The sequence below is a fragment of the Halichoeres trimaculatus genome, unplaced genomic scaffold (assembly GCF_033239565.1).
Source record: "Halichoeres trimaculatus isolate MK-OKI-2021-1 unplaced genomic scaffold, fHalTri1.1 fHalTri1_scaffold_10, whole genome shotgun sequence".
Classification (NCBI taxonomy): Eukaryota; Metazoa; Chordata; class Actinopteri; order Labriformes; family Labridae; genus Halichoeres; species Halichoeres trimaculatus.
This window is the reverse complement of record NW_027437187.1, coordinates 20,273,007-20,292,181: the sequence shown is the minus strand read 5'-3', so window position 1 is coordinate 20,292,181 and position 19,175 is coordinate 20,273,007. Positions and strand designations below refer to the sequence as shown.

The window sequence follows — 19,175 nt, the reverse complement described above, 5'->3', positions numbered from 1 at the left end:
TTTCTGATTGGCCAGAAGACCACAACAAAGTCTAATAATTCCAAACAGTAAAAGTGTGACCAGGAACAATCTGATCACACAAGTCTAATCAAATCAACCATCGAGAAAAAGTCTTGCTCAAAGTCAGTTCTGTCTCAGGCTAGCCAGACAAAACGACACCTGCGTCTCTAGAATCTTCTTATCTTCTTATTCAGTACAATCCATCAAGACCACTCAGGTTATTGCAACAGGCCTGCTTTCAGTCCCAAGAGTCAGTACCAAACATTCAAGCAGCTTTTATGTTTCAAATAACTGGAACAAAATCCCAGAATATATCAAGTCTGCTGAAACTCTCAGCTCCTTTAAATCAAGGTTGAAGACCCACCTTTTCAAAGCTCCTTTTAATTGAAAAATTCTAACAAATTATTTTAATTTCTAATTTGTAGCACAACTCTACACCGTAACTTTAATGCTTTTATTTTAAAATTTGCCTTTATAGATTTTTACCTTTTTGTCTTTGCCATTTTAATTTATTTTGTTCCATTTTTCTTTTTGCTTGAACCCAAATGTTTCATCTTTTTATTGATTTTTAATTATTTTCTTTTAATATGATTTGCTGACCTTTGAAATGATTTTTTGTATGCCTCTATGAAGTACTTTGAAATTGCTTTGTTCCTAAAATGTGCAATATAAATAAGATTACCTTGCTTTGCCTTGCCCAGAATAAAGTGGTGCAAGCTCCAGTCCCACAATCCAGGCAACAGCAGCAGAGCTAGTGATTGAATCTCTAAATTCCTCAATTCTACCTAATAACAATCAGCTAAAAAAAAACAATCCTAACAGTTTGGTTTAAAAAAAAGTGTTTTGGGGCTGTAGTAAAGATCTTGATAAAACAAGTTTATACAAAATAAATGACCATTAGCATTAAAGCAAAGCATTAAAGTTAATATTTTAATATAACATAGCAAAAAAAATAAAACAAAAATACAGTCTTTGCAACTGTTTTTTCAAATCTTAAGGGGAAAAAACTCACGTTTAATTTGGAATAATGCACCATCAAATTAAAGCCAAAAATATCAACACATAATGTGCCTATTGTGTCAGTATGATACAGATGTAAGAATAACAAATTCTTCAGTTGTTATATATATGATAATGTCTATTCCATTGAATTGTTAAAATATTATCTGCATTCATTGATAACAAAGACAATCATTGTAAGAAATTTGAGATCTGACTGAAAAACGTGCCAAACATTTCGGTAGGGATGGAAGCCAAGCTTGATTCAAACAACACAACGTGAGCACATCAAGAATGTTAACTATCAGTCATGTTGGTGTCATAATTAATGACAACAACAACAACAACAACAACAACAACAACAACAACATTAATAATAATAATAATAAAAATAGGAGCTTGTTCACTTTGTGTTTGTGTGTGTGAGTCGACCTGGGACATACTCGTGCACCGTGTTCATTCATGTACAGTAAATTCAATCCGCGAACGCGCCTTTCTTATTCTTGTGGAATTACGTCATCGCACTGCCCAGGGTGCTGCAGGAACTTGCGAGCAAAAAGCCCCAAGCAGACCACTGTGTACTGAGGCTGTCCCATTGCAACAAAGCAGCTCTATCATAGATCATTTTCTTTTTACTCAATGAGCTGGTAATCACCTAAAATCTTAATGTAAGGCACTGTGGACTTTTGTAAATCCCCGAATAGCTCTTGATACAAAATTAAAACGCCATAAAAATGGCCCAAAATTCAGCTATTAATCAACTGGGATTATATGAACTTATTTATTTAAAAGTTAAAAGCCAGTAACAAAATAAAAGTGACAAATTGTAAGATACACCGAAAAAAACCTACAGGAGCCATTGCTTTGCAGACCGTTGTCTGTGGGGGCGGACCACTACATGCGCGCACAGCACGACGCGCGTATCAGTGCCAGAGCGTCGGCACATAACCTCATTCTGCATACTGACTGTTATTTAGAAGGTCTTCTCTTCTCTTCTAGCATCCGTTTGGATAGGTTTAAAATAGGAGAAGTGTGATTCATCGCCCAAGTGTCGCCATGGCTGCGCTTTCGGGAGGAGAGATGTGCATCAAATACCTGATGTTTGCCTTCAATTTAGTGTTCTGGGTGAGTAAGACTCGAGGAAATGTATTCATCTCAGTGTAAAATGTACAAACTGTCTGTTGTTTGTGATCGTGTGAGCTTTGGGAGCACGCGCATTCGTGTGTGAGCAGGTTACTAGTCTGTGTGAATGAATTTATTCGGTGTCCCAGATGCAGAATCGTGCCGAGTGTCCACAGACAGCTTCGGCTACTTATCATAGCTTGTTTAAATGTGCCCCTCGAAATTATATCTGGCACTGGCTACCATAAACGCTAAGTGTCCCAATGCGTGAGGAGACAGAGTGGGCTGGAACAATAATCCCCAGTGGCCAAGTGACCCAGTTCCTCCGTGCAGACTACTCTCTGGAGTTTGCGCGCACGGCATTTTAATAATTACAGAGTGGAGGAGGGAGGCGCTTTGGCGTGCTGGGGAACGTTATTGATACATTTATAATTAAGACTTCTGTGACGCGACGTTAGATGAAGAGTTGCGCATGTCAAGCAGAAGCCTGTGTGTGAATAAATAGTGGATATCCCATGTAGGCTTTTTGTGTCCTATACTTAGCCTGCAGGGTGTGTCTTGTTGTGTTCGTTTATTTCTGTGTGATTGTGTGAGTGTGTGTGGTGTCAGAGGGATGTTGGCCCCTTTTTTGTGAGCGTTTATATTTCTGCAGTTTTAAATAGTGCAAAGGGCAGAGTGGAGTTTCCCACACTGAGTGTGTGTTTGTGTACATGAGACAGGGGGGAGGGGATAATAAAGGTAGATAAACACAGAGCACATTATTCATTATTCTAGACAATCAACATTTTCAGTGTAAACTGTTGCTGTGACTGACAATGTGACATCAAACTCTATGATGGAGTGTTCATTTAAGTTTTAAGCCTCAAGTTTGGAGTCAGTTCACAGGAAATACAGCTCTAACCACAACTGCACATGCTCCATGTTTTATCATTGAAGCAGGAAGTAAAGATAAACCTTGCAAGGCTGTTGTATTTAAGAGAAACACGCAGTGCACATAGCAGAGGATGTTGTTAAGCAGGTATGCTGTAAAACGTTTTATGCTGACATGCCTCAACAGAGCCCTGAGTGCTGGCATTTTATCTTGTGAAATACCTGTGTGCCCACCCAACCTGCACATATGCACTTGTTTAAAGCAACCGTACAAGCATGACCATGTGAGAAAAACAACAGAAAAAAGAAAGCAAACAAACCAGAAGAAGCAGAAATTCTTATCATAAACACAACAGAGGTCAGTTTTGTAGGTAACACTGCTCTCTTGCCACTCCCAAAATTGTATAATCAGGTGACTGAATAAAGGGCGTGGTATTGTGCAGTTCTTTTCCTTTCCACCTTTTTGTAACTTACACCATTACGCTCCACTTCCTCCTGGGAAGAAGTTAGCTATCAAACACTCGTAGCAGTTTATCATTAGACAGACTGAACCAGAATGGCTGTCGCTGGGGGAATCAAGTGTGTGAAATACTTAATGTTTATCTTCAATGCTCTCTTCTGGGTATGTGTACCTATACTTTACCGTGTCATGCTGTGTGGGTGTGTGAAAAGGAGAGGGGGAGTAAAAGAAGGATAGAAGAGCTTTGTGCTATTAAACGCTCACCTTTGTTGTAGTTATCTTCAGTTTTTTCTGCAATGTGACATAGGAAGGTTATACTAAGAAAAAAATAGGACAAAAACTGGTGGGAGTGAATGAAGGGAATAGACACCTTAAACTTGTGAGTAAAAACAAGCATCAGAGCTTCTTTTCGGTTTGGCTCCCAGAGCTAAAATTTAACCAAAGTGCTGATAAGGTTTGCAAGTCATTGCCTGTACACGATAATTAAGCACAAGCTTTGTATTATTTTATTCTCGTGGTGTGTGCTAACTGAGAAGAAACTTGTGTTACAGGGAATAGAAACATACAAAGGATAACATTCCAAATACAGCTTCATGATGGATTATGCTACTTTGTGTTAAGAATATATGCAAGTGATAACACAGTGTTGAGGACTTGTGTAGGAAAATCTGTAAAAAGGAATGAAATTATGACTTTACCAGACTAGGGATGTATTGCACTGGAGAGTGGATCTTGAAGATGCAGGACATGACCTGGAAAGAGAGCCCATCATTGTAGATTTGAAACATCAGCTAAAAGTAGCAGAGATAAAGACATGTTTAACCGTTTGGTGAAACCATAACCAGTTTATCAACCTCAAATCCACACAATGGTCTAGGTTACATATACAGAAAATCAAAAAATCACATACAAGGAATTTGAAAGGTACTTCTCATAGGCTTTGCCTGATGCACTTTTTACTGAGCTTCAAGAAGCTACTGTATGTCAAACTAAACATGATGTGCTCCAGCTTGCAGGTACGGCTGTCTTTGCTATAGGCCTGTGGCTACGGTTAGACCCTAAGACTAAAGGCCTGTTCGAAGGACAAGACTCACCATATGTCTTCTATACAGGTAAGATGCTCTCAGACCTAAAGCAGGTATATTGCTCTAAAAATATGCTTGAGTGCTCTTGTAACACACACTGTACGTGTGTAGGTGTTTACATCCTGATAGGAGCTGGAGCACTGATGATGGTGGTGGGTTTTCTTGGATGTTGTGGGGCCATTCAGGAGTCCCCCTGTATGCTGGGACTGGTCAGTAACACCTTGTTAATTCTCTTTCTTCTTGTGCCAACTTCTTTGTAACTAATATGTAACTCTTTCAACACCATTTAAGTTCTCTATTAACTGTTTCAGTTTGTTATGGATTCACTCAGTTGCACTCAAGCTCTTTAAGATACATGAAATGCCTGCCTTTAGCACAGTTTACTTAACAGTATCAAGGTCAGGCTCTAGACTTGGACCCTGACTTGTTGCCTCCCTCCCTCCTTCTCTGGCCCTAATCTTCTTGTACTAAATCTCTCTGGAGGAGGAGCCAATGTAAATAGGGTTCAGCGACCTTGTCTACACATGCACAAGAGGCATGTGACACATTCAGTTATCTGAATTTAATTTTGTCTATCTCTTTGTGCAGTTCTTCTTCTTCCTGCTAATAATTTTTGCCGTTGAGGTGGCAGCTGGTATCTGGGGATTTTCCAACCAAAGCCAGGTAAGGTATATGTTTTAAGTCTGTTAAATAGATGAATGTATACGTAATAATTTTCTGGTATACTGCAAGCTAAGGATAAAATTAGTCCAAAAGTAATGAGAAGAACATGAGAAACATTAGCATTGGTCTGAAAATATACTATGTTGAAACATTTTTCTCCGGCTTGTGGCTGCAGGTGGTGAACGACATCACAACATTTTACATGCAAACCTACAATAACTACAAGACTACAAAAGATGAGCGCCTCAAAGAGACACTGCGGGTGATTCAAACTGGGGTGAGCTATGTTTAAAACATTTCTGCCTCATTCAAGTACAGATGGACTCTGATGCAGAAGGAATTTATTACAAAAAATGTTCAGAAGCAAATGCAGCTGGAGATTTAGTTTTGTGGTACAGGATTGTCAAAAGGGCTTTTTGTGTAGCATACAGTGGATTGAAGATTCAGCCCATTACTTTAAGGAAAGAGCTATTGGAGAGAAGAGCTTGTTGCCCTTTGTTACTTCTCTAAAAACCTTGCATCAGGCTTTTTCAATGTGAAAGGGTGATGTTAAAGTACTTGGTTTCTTTGTAAGTTATATTAGAGACATTTCAAGAAGATAGTATTTTAAATATTCAGTCAGTATTTGTATGCATCATTTTCACTGGTTGCATGGTAAGTCAACTGGGCTGACAAAACGTCAGAAACTACAAACCAAAACATAACTTTGAATTTCACAAGTCATCTTGATCCTAAACACTGCGATATTCTTTGTGTATTTACAGCTGAACTGTTGTGGACCAGATCGTAATGTAGATGAGGCTGTCAAAGACACCTGTCCTCGGGGAGAAGTGCTTGAGATGCTCATTACCAAGGTACAACTGTCCTGAATTTATGTGTAGATGGAATTCCAACACAGCTTGGTACCTCAGTAAAGAGATGGATGAAGATAAAATATGTCAAATATAGGGACAAATCTACAATCCTTTAAATAAATACAGCATGCTTTGTCTCTGTTATAACACAGGTAATTACATTTGTGATGGTATGACGTGTCAAAGGTCTTTTAGTCTGTCCTCTGCAGACTTATTCCCTCTGTCTCTTTGCAGTTACTATGGCAATGGTTTACAAGAGCCTGAACACTTAGGTTGTCTGTGATGTTCACCATACCACAAGTTCTGTTCAGTGTAGGTATAAATAAGCCAAAATGAATCATGCTTTTGTGTTGCAGAGCTGTCCTGACGCCATTGAAGAGGTCTTTGACTCCAAGCTACACATCATAGGAGGTGTGGGCGTCACCATTGGTGTTGTCATGGTAAGTATAGAGGTGGAAATTAATTAGAAATCATTAAAATCGAACGTCCATGACACAGTGTTCAAAGAAGCTATCACAAACTCAAGTAATGAGGACCTTTTGCTGTTACAGGTGTTTGGGATGATCTTTAGCATGCTGCTGTGCTGCGCCATCAGGAAGTCTCGAGAGGTGGTGTGACACCCACTGTCACACCTTTTAGTCCTTTTCAGTGTTGCATGATGTCATTCCTAGAGTCACATGACTCTCCACTGCCAATAGAAACACTTTTTGGTCAAGGGGGAAAGCATAAGCTAGGCTGGGTGCAGTAATTTCTGACGAGAACATCACATATTAATTATAGCTGTGCTGCTGACACTTCAGCCCACCTTCTTGTACTACAGTATATAGATGCAATGTGGTTATTTGGCCAAACCATAGAATGGGTGTCATCAGCGCTTCAGTGACTATGTAGTACAATGACGTGTAATTTTGTGGTCATTTGATTGAAATAAGTGTTTGTGAAATGCTAAATATCTAAAAAAAAAACATGTTATTTATACAGGTCACATTCTGCACCTATTGCAAGAAAAAGTACCAGACGAGAGTTCGAAAAACATTCACTTCAGCACTATACAGCAGTAGCCAATGAAACTCAACAACTCTTCTTAGGACACAGAAGTAAAGCTATGGTGACTTGTAGCCAATTGAATGCTAAGCTGTAAACTGTGTTACCTCCAGCTTGGTAATAGAGTAGCATTGCAGTTTCTATGTTGTGACATTTGATTTGTTCCTTTGATTTCATTCTTCTGACTTGCCCTTTACAAAACTGCCTTTAATTTTGCCACTTTTTTATGTATTTTTTATATGTAAAAAACTGTATGCACTTCTCTGATTCCTTGCTACATTGGTTTGATGTGTTTTATAATATCATTATCATTTTAGAGAGATTGGATTTATTTATACCATATGCACTATGTTTTACAGAGAAAAAAAGAGCCAAATAAAGAAAAAAAACCTAGACTATCAAAGTATCATATATAAAAAAGCCTCTACAGACAGAGCTAAATACAATGTTTTTGTGGTCCATGGTAAAATAGTGTCAGGTGGGCTTCACGTGTTTGTAACATTTGGCAGTGAGGGATATGAGGGGCACATTAAGATTAGACAGGGGTGAAACTGCTTTTATCAGTCTGAAACCACTTTGCCTTTAAGTGCACGGTGAAAAAAAATTCCCAACAGTCTCGGTATGATATCTTGTGTGACTCATACCAAGTTTGATCCAACACAACAACAAAGTCCAAAGCTGTCTTTGAGTTATTCTGTCACAACTAATTCACTGAAAATCTTTTCAAAACAAAGCAAACCACTGATTACAGGGCACATTCATTTATGGAAGAGAGTAAATATTTTTTAATGACTCACTTTCTCCCTCTAAATGACCTGAGAATGATTAATGTTCCTCCCATCACTGTTCCAGGATGTCAGCTTTGATTCGGTTGTTGACATTCGGGTGTTGCCCTTTCAGGCATCCCACCCCCACTATGGAGATAACACTGATTATAAAAAAAGCGTGTAGATTTGTGAGATGATGTTCTGGTCACTTTTTGTGTGATTTCCTTTTACATAACAGAAAGTGAACTGGCCAAATGATGAGGGAAGTAGAGCTGAGATAAGGATGTAAAATCAAGAGAAATCAAGAGGGAAGCAGCCAACATCAACACTTAAACACACACTATTCAGCAGAGAGATATAACACCACAAAACAACTGCACATTTTGTCCGGAGCCTCATAATACTTTATTTTATATTTTCATTACCAAAACCTGGCTTTGTTGCTGTGGCAATAGAAAAAAATGCAACTATCCTCATTTAACAGCCAGCTAATTCTCTAATGAATACATGAGAAACACTTTGTGTCTGGCTTTCAGTGGGACACAATACAATCACATTCCTCAGCCTCATCCTTTGTGCACTCCCAGGAAATGTTTGAAAGTCCCTGTGTTTGTGTGCGCAAAGCAGTGTGTATGTGCAGTATGGAGTCAATCTGAAGAAGACTTGAGAGGCACTGCAGCACAGCTAGAAGCAGCTGGTATTTACAGGGCACAGATTCAAGGCCAAAGTCAAACATAAAATCTTTCAAAGGCATTTCAGTCTCTCTACAACAGGGCCTGTAACTCATGCTTTCCCCAAGATTCTGTTTAAGAAACTTATTGTGTGATTGTTTGTTTACAAGGCTCAGGAGTGTAGCTTGAACCTGCAGAAAATGCCGTGGACTGTGGGAGTAAATATGTCTGGGCACACTTAATAGTGCATTTGCTAACAGCTGGGAAACAGAGGTGTCCAAATGTGTGTAACTGAAAAACAAGGAAGTGTGTCCGTGCTGGGAAAGAGCATGGTGTAAGAGAAACTCAAACGTCCCAGCAGCAGGTACAATACAGCCAGGCTCTACCAAACCCTGCCGGCAGGGGGGTACCTTGGGGATCTGACTCTGTGCATGGGAAGATCTGTTTATGTCGAAGGTCTGCTTTGATGCTGTAGTTGCTGTCATACCAATGGGCTCCCAAGTTGAAAGAAGCATGTGGATGGCGTCATGAATAGCATGTACATATTGGTCCGTTTGTCCTTCCCCTACACCATAAATGATCAGACCGCAGGGATTGACCCCAAGTCTTTTGTGCGAATCACAGAAAGCAACATGGACGAACCTGTGGGAAACAAAAAGAGGGACATTTTGACTGATATGAATAAAAATCTGTTGAAAAGCTATTAAAAAGAGTGGATTCTTTATGCAGAGTTAATTCTGTGATGCATTTTTTGTTTTCATACCTGTGAGCCCCGAGCAGGATTGGTTGGCAAAAGTTCAGCTCAGCGATGTTGTTTGGTCCAACAATCAAGCAGTCTGTTACAGGTGACGCCCCACTTAAATGTGCAAAGAGAGACAGCTCATCTTCACTGACACACTCCACCATGCAAATCCCAACCTGTGCAGCTGAGGCCAGGGCAGCAGCAGACTGTTTAGCTGCAGACAGGACCACACTGACACCTAAACTCTGTAAGTGTGAAATGGCGCACTCTAGTGACCTTTCTGCCAATGCACTAAACTGTACAATACTCCGCTCCTCCCTTGATTTCCCATCAACCCTTGGATCTCCACATCCCAGTTCCAGCACTTCTCCGGCACAAAGCAAACCAGGCTGCAGAAAACCAGTTAAAACCACAGCTTTCAGCGGCTGCTGGTCACATGGTGGGCAAGGCGTGGAAAAGTCTCTGTGAATGACCTGCCCTTCAATTAAACGTGAACAACTATTAGGGAAGCCTGATACAGGTGTAAGCAATGCAGACATGTTATCATTTAGCAAATTGAGTGATAAAGAGGGATGCTCTTTTTTTGGGTTCCAGTTATTGAGCAGTTCAGTGGTCAGATGGCTAAAAAAGTCACAGTGTGTGTGACCCACACGTGAATGGTAGAAAGATGCCAGCAGCTTTTGAATGCAGGGAATGTTTGTTTCAGGATGTCTTGTTGCAGTGAAATCCTCTCTCTGTAGACAGCTTCCATACGGGACCACCCCCATGGCAATAATACCATCCAGCTCCTCCAATGCAAATGTCAACAGTTTTTTAGCCAAGTGTCTGGCTGCAGAGGCAACTGCTGCTTCTCTGGACTTGTAAATGTGAGACACATGAGGCACCTTGCAGGCTGCTGTATGTATCTCTCTCAGTAATGACGCCAGCAGTAGAATAAATGTCTTCGATCCATCCCCTGTCACAGCGCTGTGTCTTGTAACACACTCCACAATCATCCTGGAAAAGAAATCCAAAATGTTATTAAGGGGAAAATTTGCATCCTGATGATACTTCATCATACTTCAGACAATATGAGATACCTGGCCAGTGGATGCTCCAGCCGAAGTGCTGTGAGAATTCTTGTCCCACTGCGGCTCAACACCGCCTGTCCTGTATCTCTGGTAAACAGTACCTGGCCTCCTTCAGGGCCAAAGCTACGGCGGACAACGGACTCCAACACAGATGCAGTCTGAAGGAGATGTTCCAGGTGGAGACTCTCCTCTGGCAACATTACTCCACCCTAGATGGCATACTTACTGAAGTTCAAACTGTAAATGATAGAAGATAAACAATAAGATTGTATAAATGAGAAACAATCCTATATGGGAAGATTACTGAGATGACTTATCAATGCAGGATCACATGGTACCTAATCATAGGTTTTTAGCTCTTCATGAAAACCACTTGATGATATCTATGGTGACATATTTATTGAATAAAGATATCGAATCACACACAATTAGTTAATTAATAAATCCTAACAGGAAGTCAAAATAGCTAACAACTAACAACAATGAGAACCAAACAAGTCATGGGTGATGGCAGTTACTCCTAAAAGCCATTTAAACATGTGAGATTTTTATTACTAGGCCAAACATTAAAAGATATACAACAACCTCAGTTATAATTATGATCGTAAATTTAAAAAAAAAAACTATACCAATATCTATCACTGCAAGGGTATTAAAACTTTAAAGCGGAACTGTAATAAAATATAAAATCGATAATAAAATTCTTGATGGAGTAATGTACATTTTTGTGAGTGTGAAAGTACAATTTGTGCTCAACTAACAGACATTGCACACAACCAATAGAATCAACTATCAGTGGATTGTCTTGTGATATGTGTATACAATAACATAACCTCATACAAACTGTCCGGGGCTGCCAAATCAACCATGTTTACACCGAGTTATGGAGCATGAACAGACCATGCTCCAGTCCTCCATAGCTAAGCCATGGTTGGTGACATTAGCATTAGCATAGCTACAAAGGCACTACAGTCAACTACGGTTAGTTTTCTTGCTTGACGCCCTCGCAGTGGATTATTAGAAAAGAAAACGACGACCAAATCATTTCCATAAATCGTATAAACAGTTACGAAGACTTAAATAGCGAGAACTCACCAACGGTACAGAAACGCTTCCTCTGTATCCTGGAGACGAGACCTCTTCTTCGGTTTGATGTGTAAAAATCATTCACATCAGTGTTGAGTGCTGCCGCCTGCCGGGCGGAGTTTGATTTTTTTTTTTTCAATACTTCCAACCATAATCAGACACCCTTAGTTTTATTTCTGAGGTCTGTAGTTAAATTATCAAACGATTGAGCATAAGTGTGGTATATTATACAACATATGACTTTAATTGTTGTGATTTGAGAACAAACTCACTTCATCTGGGAAGTTTGCAAATTGCACTTGCCAGTCTGAATATTTTTGAACAATGTCTTCACTTTGTAACTACTGTATGTGTAAGCTTTGTAATACCTGTAACAAGTTAAATGTAATCCAGCATGCGATGACACTTTTTCCCTGTGTTCTCGGTTAATCAGAAACAAATGCAAACAGTGCTTAACATTTATTTGGACACCTGTCATTAAAACAAGAAAACCATCCAGCATCATAAAGAGCTTTAATTCTAACCCTCTCTTTCTCAAAGAAATCTCTAGGTGTCACCACTTTGAACATGAGTGAGGAATTTCAAACATAATTCTCGTTTTTATACCACAATTTGAGCCAGCACACTGGAATTCTCCAAAAAGTCAGTAATCGGCAATATACTGTTAATCTAGGGCAGCAGTGGCAAACACTTCACACTGGATGGTGGTCTCATAAATATATATTATGCACTGCACATTAAAGTATTTTATAAATTGATAAATTCAGGCCAATAGAAAAGATTATTGCGACTTTAGAGCAGGATTTCAACATAGGCCCAATGCTTTAGCTGTGACACAAAAAACAACAGTGCCTTGCAGAAATTTTTGCCTCCACAACCCTGTCATGTTTGTGACTGCCTCTGCACCCCCTTCATGTCCTCTTTTTCTCTGAAATGCATAAAAAGAGACGAAAGACATTTTTTCTCAGTTCAGATAAGAAAACCTTTTACACATCTCTTTTATGTGTAGGGACACACAGGTAAAATAAAAGTTTCTGAACCTCGGATTTATCATCTATCAATCTACTTCACATGTAAGATAAACTTGAGAAAAATTTGGTCTTCAATACTGAATTGCTGTCAGAGCTACAAAAGACTTCTTTGCTACTAAAGTTTAAGGACCTTTGACAACCAAATTCCTATCACCTCCCATCATTTCTGAGGATAATTGTGCCAGTTTTGAAATACTGCATTTAAAAAAGAGATGGATGGGCTAATAAACTCATACATATACAGACCACACATTTTAAGTTCTCTCCAAAAGCAATGTATATAGTGTACACTTCTATAGGTCCCAGACAGAGGTTATGAGAGCCCTCTGTCCCCTACCCCCCACCTCTGTCTCATCCCTCCTTCTGTACAGTGTCTCTTTGAGCCCCTGGTACCTCAAGGTGAACGGGGCGGGGCCGGAACTTGATCTCTGTGTTGCTGCAGAAACCACATCCTAAGTTTCTAAATCAGGCAACATCATCTATACATAGACAATATGAGACAGTTCTGCAGCCAGAAGCACACACACCATTACACACACACACATACAGAGCTGTCCACACTGAATGTAAATGCCCTCTATTGCTGAACCTTCACTATGCTAACGAGTGTTTAAAAAGCAGTGTCACTACAGTGATGAATATGCATGAGAGGCCTGGTGAGGGTGACCTATAGGGGAGGGACAGAGGTCACAAGAGGTCGGGCATCAGAAAAAAGCAACCATGCTCCCATGTGGGCTGAATTGACTGAAAATAGCAGATTCACCCCAACACATAACCAGAAAATACACAGAGAAGCAGCACAAGATGACAGCGCCACGTTTCCGCCCATGCCAACCCCAACGCTGTCTTGTCGAACCCTCCCTCACTCTTTCTCTCTCTCTTCATCCAGCGTACACACACCTGCAGTCTTGTTCTAGTTTGTCTAAGTACCGGTAAGACAAAACTCTCTTGACTTACCCTCTTTCTCTCTTCCTTATTTCCTCCTCTGGTCCTGTTATTTCCCCCCCTTCACTTACTGGATCTCTCTGGAAGAGAATAAGAAAAACCTGTAAGGCTGATATTTATTGTTGGAGCTACTTCATACAGGTATGTCCTTTTTTCTCATGAATCAAAATTAATTTGATTTATTTATCTTGTTAGCTTAATTTAAATGGTACTTGTGTGTAGACACAGGGGTGAAGGAAAGATCAATAATATCTGTGAGGGCTAATTGGATACAGTGTTGTAGACATCACCCACTTCACAGATTATTCAAATTTCTTAGTAACTCAACTTTTACGGCTTTATACATTTTTTTTAACCTCTTCAGCAGGTTAAAAAACATATTGAACTTGTATCAAGGCAGGTTTTTTCTAAATAATTAATCTTTTAGCTGGATAGCACACTGTATTGTACATACCGTTGTGACTTTCCAACCTGGTAAAATCAGGTGTGAGAAGCAGCAGCTGCACTGTGAGACCATATGTTGCAGCCACTGACTCATTATCACCTCTATAACAAAAATGAGGAATTGGATGGATAAAGATTTAGAAATCTTCTGTTATATGCATTAGATGTACCTCACTTCATCTATTTTCACTTTTAAAGAAACGCAGCTGAAGCTCTATTTATGTTTCAAATGAGCATATAATATTTCAAATTTGTGACTGATTAAAAACCCAGCTAAACTTAAACAAAAGAATCTAAAAACAACCATTATTTCTTTTGGGAAAGTCTAATAATATATTATATATCACACTTAGAAGTGTGATATATAATACATACTGTTTTAGTCACCATTAGCTCTTTGAGTTTCTTAAATTTTCTCTGGTAGCTTCAAGTAATTCATTGGATGTTACTGTTTGAGTCGCTGTCTTTAAATAAATCCTGAAAAACACAGGACAGCCAGAGATCAATGTTTGCTTGCGTGTGAGACCACATCTGCTGACTCAACTTCAGATACTCAATACCATAATGATGTGTGCAGAAAAAAATGCATCTTTGGTAGCCCCGTCTGGGCATTGGGACTTTTCTTTCATGTATTTTGTTCACCTGACCTTGGCTCATGAATCTCACCTCTGGCAGCTTGCCGTGAACAGCAGTGGTCCACGCGTGACACTTCAACTTCACTTCTCTCCTTCCTCTCCCCTCCATGTCAGCAGGTTTGGCAGGGACAGTGGGTTGCATATCCTGTGTGTGTTAGTGTTAGTGCCAGGCCAGCAGAAAAAGGAGAAGTCACTTGACACTGATGTCATACAGCATCTATAAGCACATCATCGCTTCAAAAACATCTGATCAATATGATTTATGGACACTCTGCTCTGGAGTTTATTCATGCCTCGAATCTGTCTCTTGGCAGATGCACCTCTTTCTTTTTGTGTTGAAAAATAACAATTACACATAGTTAAATAAATCATTTCTGGCTACGTAACCCCTGCTCTTCTGCCTCTTTGCCAGTTTTGCTCTGGATCTGCCATCACCTCTCAAATAATGACTGGAAACCATCGAGCTGCCCCTGGTGCTCCAGGCACTCCAGTTGCTCCAACTGAAATGTCAAATTCAACAACTACCCAAGGCCATGGACAGCACCAAATCCCAAACAAATTCATGAGTGAGCTGCACAGAGCCCACAGTGAGTTAGACAGCTTTACTCTTTCTTAATCCAAAGTGAGTTTAAGAAGACTCAGTTATTGAATGAGTGTATAGAATCATGCTGTTTAGAAGTACACGTTAAAGAGTCAGATTAGCCAGGCAATACTCTAGTATACATTAAGTACTTTATAATTAAAAATAAAAGGCAAATTATTATCTGCATTCCTGAAATTATGATATAGCTATTGTATCAATTTTATAGGGCATAAAAAGTTATAGCAAGGTGATAAAAGGTGCAAAATTCAGTAAAACTTTCTTCAAGGGGAAATATTTTCCTAACTTTGAAAAAAGCTGACTGAAAGGGCATATGATTCAGTCATGCAATGGGTGTGTTTTATGTGGCTTTACAGTGCCATCCTGGGCTGTTGCTGCCCTCTGCATAGTGAGCTTGTGTGTGGTGCTGTCCGGCACTGTGTGTGTATGGAAAAAGTTCCTGAAAAAGGACAAGGACAAAGACAAAGACAAAGACAAAGACAAAGACAAAGAAAAGGACAAGAAAAAGGGAAAAGAGAAGAGCCAGGGGGACTTTGACACTGAAATGAATGGAGGCTACATCAAGGTAAGCACACACAGTTTCTCTCTGCAGATGTATTGTCCTTGTCCCGACATCCGGGTCAGTCAGGGTTACTAAAACTGTCGTTGTGTGTTAAAGCTAATGGATGTTTTGTAAGCAGAGGTTGAGGTCTGAGATGAGTTGTGTTTCAGGTCACTTTTAAACCCATTGGAAGTTAAAAACATCCCTTTAAATCAGTAAATAAACTTTAGATGGTGACATCACCACTGTTTAATTACATCTATCTGTTTAATGCTACATGGCATACTGTAGGGACAGCACATGCCACTGCTTTCCAAGTTAACAGAGGCCCTTCATTGATTTCATGTAAAGCAAGCACATGTCACCTTCATGTGACATGTTTCTTGTTTTTTTTCTTTGCAGCCAATGAAAGATGAAGGCAAAAAAGAAACAGAGCTGACAGATAATGAGCCCAAAGAGGAGGAGAAGCTTGGAAGGCTACATTTCACTTTAGACTACAACTTCACTGATAATATGGTGGGATGCATCCAATTACTGTCGAATCTGAATACTACCTCTCTATGTTAACTAGCCAGACTCTTTTCATCATTTCTTTCCCTTTCTTCTGATATACTAGCTGGTAGTAGGCATCTTGCAGGCTGCTGAACTTCCTGCAATGGATGTCGGAGGGAGCTCTGACCCTTACGTCAAACTCTACCTGCTCCCAGAGAAGAAGAAAAAGTTTGAAACCAAAGTTCATAGGAAGACCCTTGACCCATCCTTCAATGAAACTTTTACATTTAAGGTAAATAAATGGGTGAAAACAAGTTGGGCTATTAATACTAACTGAGGAACAATTCCAGTTTATGACCTATGATGTGTTTCAAAATGAAGGTACCATACACTGAGCTGGGCGGGAAAACACTGGTGATGACTGTGTACGACTTCGACCGCTTCTCAAAACACGATGCTATTGGAGCTATAAAGATACCGATGAGCAGTGTGGACTTCAGCCAGTCTCTGCAGGAGTGGAGAGATCTGCAGAAGGCAGAGAAGGAGGAGGTGGGCGCACACTGTCACAGGGGGAGAGGTGAACTTGAAAATTGTGTGCACAAGTAGAAGAGGAGAAAGCAAATTCATATTCAGTGGTGATGCTGGAAGCTCTATTGATAATGATATTTCATGTTAAGACTTGATTTTAAGAGACAATGAGATAAGTCCTTAACAACACACATACTCACTTTCTTTCTATTAGAGTGAGCGGCTTGGAGATGTGTGTTTGTCCTTGAGGTATGTGCCAACGGCAGGGAAGCTGACAGTGGTGATCTTGGAGGCCAAAAACCTGAAGAAAATGGATGTGGGAGGTTTATCAGGTGAGTCAAAGATTTAAGATGGTTAAGTTCATATTAAATTCAAATTATAGGTGTGGATAAAGTTCTCACAAGAGATTTTCACAAGAAACATTTTCAATGCCAAAACAAGAAAAGCACACAAAGAGCGCAGGCCTCCACCAAGCATATTGTGATTGCCATGCAACACTTTAGTCCTACTTTAATGTTATACTCCCTTTCAGCAGACTAGTTTCAGGTTTGAACAATAATTTGTTACCTGACAGTGTTGAAAATTAAGATGACCTAGTACTTATTTCATATTCCAGACCTTAGTATTCAGAATATTACCAGGATCTGGATCGTTCTTATACATCTGTCAGAAATGATTGTGATCTTGTCTTTCATTCTTTTGCAAAGCAATCTGACCATTCATCATGGAGTTGTGTACACATGTGGTAAAAACAGCCCTATCTCACAATTATAAAGAAGCCTTTTAAAAATCATTGATTCAAACAGTGATCAGGATCACCTACAAAATGTAATCACTTCTTTCTTATCCCATTTTGAACATTTCCTGAAAATTTCATCAAGATCTGTTTACTCTATGAGACAAACAGACAGACAGACAAACTTTCCCCAAAACATAACCTCCTTGGTAATAAAAACGATCATAAAATTGTATGTTAGATATAATGTGATAGCCTGACTTTGGATGTTTCCATATTATTGATAAGTGGCCTTCAGTTGATTAATCAAGCCTTGCCACTATTTGATGTGACTAATTTCAGGTAGTTGCTATTTTAGGGACAAATACTTGGAGTAGCCACAATAGATGTTAAGTTTAATGACTGATGGGAGTACCATATTGGTGCCAGGCTGTAGATCTGCCTCTAATTCCCTCTCTTGTCACCATCAGACCCTTATGTGAAGATCCACTTGATGCAGAATGGGAAAAGACTCAAGAAGAAGAAAACAACGATAAAGAAAAACACTTTGAACCCTTACTACAATGAGTCCTTCAGCTTTGAAGTGCCCTGTGAACAGATAGAGGTATGCATACTTGTAAAGACACAGTCTATGACACACTCACAGACTTATACAATCTAAGTCATCATGTACTCACTACTTTTTGTGTGTTTTTTTTTTTTTATCTAAAGAAGGTGCAGCTAGCAGTGACTGTGCTGGACTATGATAAGATTGGGAAGAATGATGCCATTGGGAAACTGCTGCTTGGAGGCAACAGCACTGGAAAAGAGCAAGGCCACTGGTCAGACATGTTGGCTAACCCCAGGAGGCCAATAGCACAGTGGCATAGCCTCCAACCAGAGGATGAAGTCAATGCACTTATTTCCAACAAGAAATAAAACTGGCATCAGATGATGAAACCTTTGCATATACCTCATTTACTCCCAGTTGATAATTCCATCTCCATCTAGTTCCCATTAAACCCCTTAAAGCTACTAAAATGAGTTACTCTACTTAAAGACAACCTTTTTAACTCTTAACCAAAGTCTCTCTTGTAGACTCTAAGCTCACTCCTCTCGCATTTTTCAACTTGCTTCCACATGTTGACTGTATATCAATATGGATGGCACACCTCAATCTCCTTCCATTATTATAAAGTGGAGCCAAAATACCCCCTGAAAGGGCTCTGACACATAGCCATACCTGGTTTGTAGGGCCATTAGATAAACATCTATTGGCCGAATGTATGCTGTATACGTTTAACTTACTGATAGAATGGCCTTCCTTCAGGTTTGAGTGATGATGAAGGAGCATTAAAAGCCTTCTGTGTCAGTATTTGTTGTATTTCGCACTCCATTCTTTCTCTGCTCAGTTAATCTGGCTAAGTTTACTGCACAAGCCAGCTTTTGTCAATCCTGAAACCACATCCAAAGACCTTTATGGCAGTAAATCACCAGGGGAGCCCTAAAAGTATTGGCTTCACTTTGGGGGGAGCTGTTGTGCTGTCCATGTTTATATACAGTCTATGCTACCTAAACTGCTACAAAGAGTTTTGAACAATGTATAACACTGTGCAGTGCTATTAAACCAGAAATCTTTTTTAACCTTTTTGACTTTTTCCTATGTTGTATTCTTTGAGTTGAACTCCTAAAATTACAAGTTAGCATTACTCTATCTGATTAGCTTTCTCTGCAATATGTTCTGCTATACTCATGAGCTTTGGCTTGTTCACTGTATGCCTGATGAGCACAAGATTAGCTAACAAGTGCA

At 39.6% G+C, this 19,175-nt stretch overlaps 3 protein-coding genes across 3 annotated transcripts; 2 read left to right on the top strand and 1 right to left on the bottom strand.

Annotated features, from left to right (window-relative positions):
• The first annotated feature begins 1,884 nt into the window (after nucleotides 1-1,884).
• On the top strand, nucleotides 1,885-8,216 carry cd9a (CD9 molecule a). Its single transcript, XM_074677643.1, has 8 exons — nucleotides 1,885-2,124; nucleotides 4,461-4,563; nucleotides 4,648-4,745; nucleotides 5,125-5,199; nucleotides 5,375-5,476; nucleotides 5,964-6,053; nucleotides 6,410-6,493; nucleotides 6,605-8,216. The coding sequence occupies exons 1-8, from the start codon at nucleotides 2,056-2,058 to the stop codon at nucleotides 6,668-6,670; spliced, it is 687 nt and encodes a 228-aa protein (XP_074533744.1). The 5' UTR covers nucleotides 1,885-2,055; the 3' UTR covers nucleotides 6,671-8,216.
• Nucleotides 8,217-8,263: 47 nt separating this feature from the next.
• Nucleotides 8,264-11,540, bottom strand: bbs10 (Bardet-Biedl syndrome 10). Its single transcript, XM_074677642.1, has 4 exons — nucleotides 11,443-11,540; nucleotides 10,357-10,584; nucleotides 9,299-10,273; nucleotides 8,264-9,177 (listed from the first exon to the last, which is right to left on the bottom strand). Exons 2-4 carry the CDS (start codon nucleotides 10,545-10,547, stop codon nucleotides 8,397-8,399), a joined length of 1,947 nt encoding a protein of 648 aa, XP_074533743.1. The 5' UTR covers nucleotides 10,548-10,584; nucleotides 11,443-11,540; the 3' UTR covers nucleotides 8,264-8,396.
• Nucleotides 11,541-13,279: 1,739 nt separating this feature from the next.
• On the top strand, nucleotides 13,280-18,992 carry LOC141796474 (synaptotagmin-1-like). The gene is made up of 9 exons (XM_074677630.1): nucleotides 13,280-13,550; nucleotides 14,901-15,075; nucleotides 15,446-15,654; nucleotides 16,033-16,146; nucleotides 16,247-16,414; nucleotides 16,504-16,671; nucleotides 16,865-16,982; nucleotides 17,857-17,990; nucleotides 18,098-18,992. Exons 2-9 carry the CDS (start codon nucleotides 14,934-14,936, stop codon nucleotides 18,302-18,304), a joined length of 1,260 nt encoding a protein of 419 aa, XP_074533731.1. The 5' UTR covers nucleotides 13,280-13,550; nucleotides 14,901-14,933; the 3' UTR covers nucleotides 18,305-18,992.
• The last annotated feature ends 183 nt before the right edge of the window (nucleotides 18,993-19,175 follow it).

Bases quoted from the DNA above. Each gene is read 5' to 3' on its own strand.
- cd9a (XM_074677643.1), top strand. From the start codon at position 2,056: ATGGCTGCGCTTTCGGGAGGAGAGATGTGCATCAAATACCTGATGTTT. The intron at 2,125-4,460 runs GTGAGTAAGACT...GATGTGCTCCAG, and splicing joins CCTTCAATTTAGTGTTCTGG to CTTGCAGGTACGGCTGTCTT. The intron at 5,200-5,374 runs GTAAGGTATATG...TTGTGGCTGCAG, and splicing joins GATTTTCCAACCAAAGCCAG to GTGGTGAACGACATCACAAC.
- bbs10 (XM_074677642.1), bottom strand. From the start codon at position 10,547: ATGTTGCCAGAGGAGAGTCTCCACCTGGAACATCTCCTTCAGACTGCA. The intron at 10,274-10,356 runs GTATCTCATATT...TTTCTTTTCCAG, and splicing joins CTGGAGCATCCACTGGCCAG to GATGATTGTGGAGTGTGTTA. The intron at 9,178-9,298 runs GTATGAAAACAA...TGTTTCCCACAG, and splicing joins ATCCTGCTCGGGGCTCACAG to GTTCGTCCATGTTGCTTTCT.
- LOC141796474 (XM_074677630.1), top strand. From the start codon at position 14,934: ATGACTGGAAACCATCGAGCTGCCCCTGGTGCTCCAGGCACTCCAGTT. The intron at 16,415-16,503 runs GTAAATAAATGG...TTCAAAATGAAG, and splicing joins ATGAAACTTTTACATTTAAG to GTACCATACACTGAGCTGGG. The intron at 16,672-16,864 runs GTGGGCGCACAC...TCTTTCTATTAG, and splicing joins AGAAGGCAGAGAAGGAGGAG to AGTGAGCGGCTTGGAGATGT.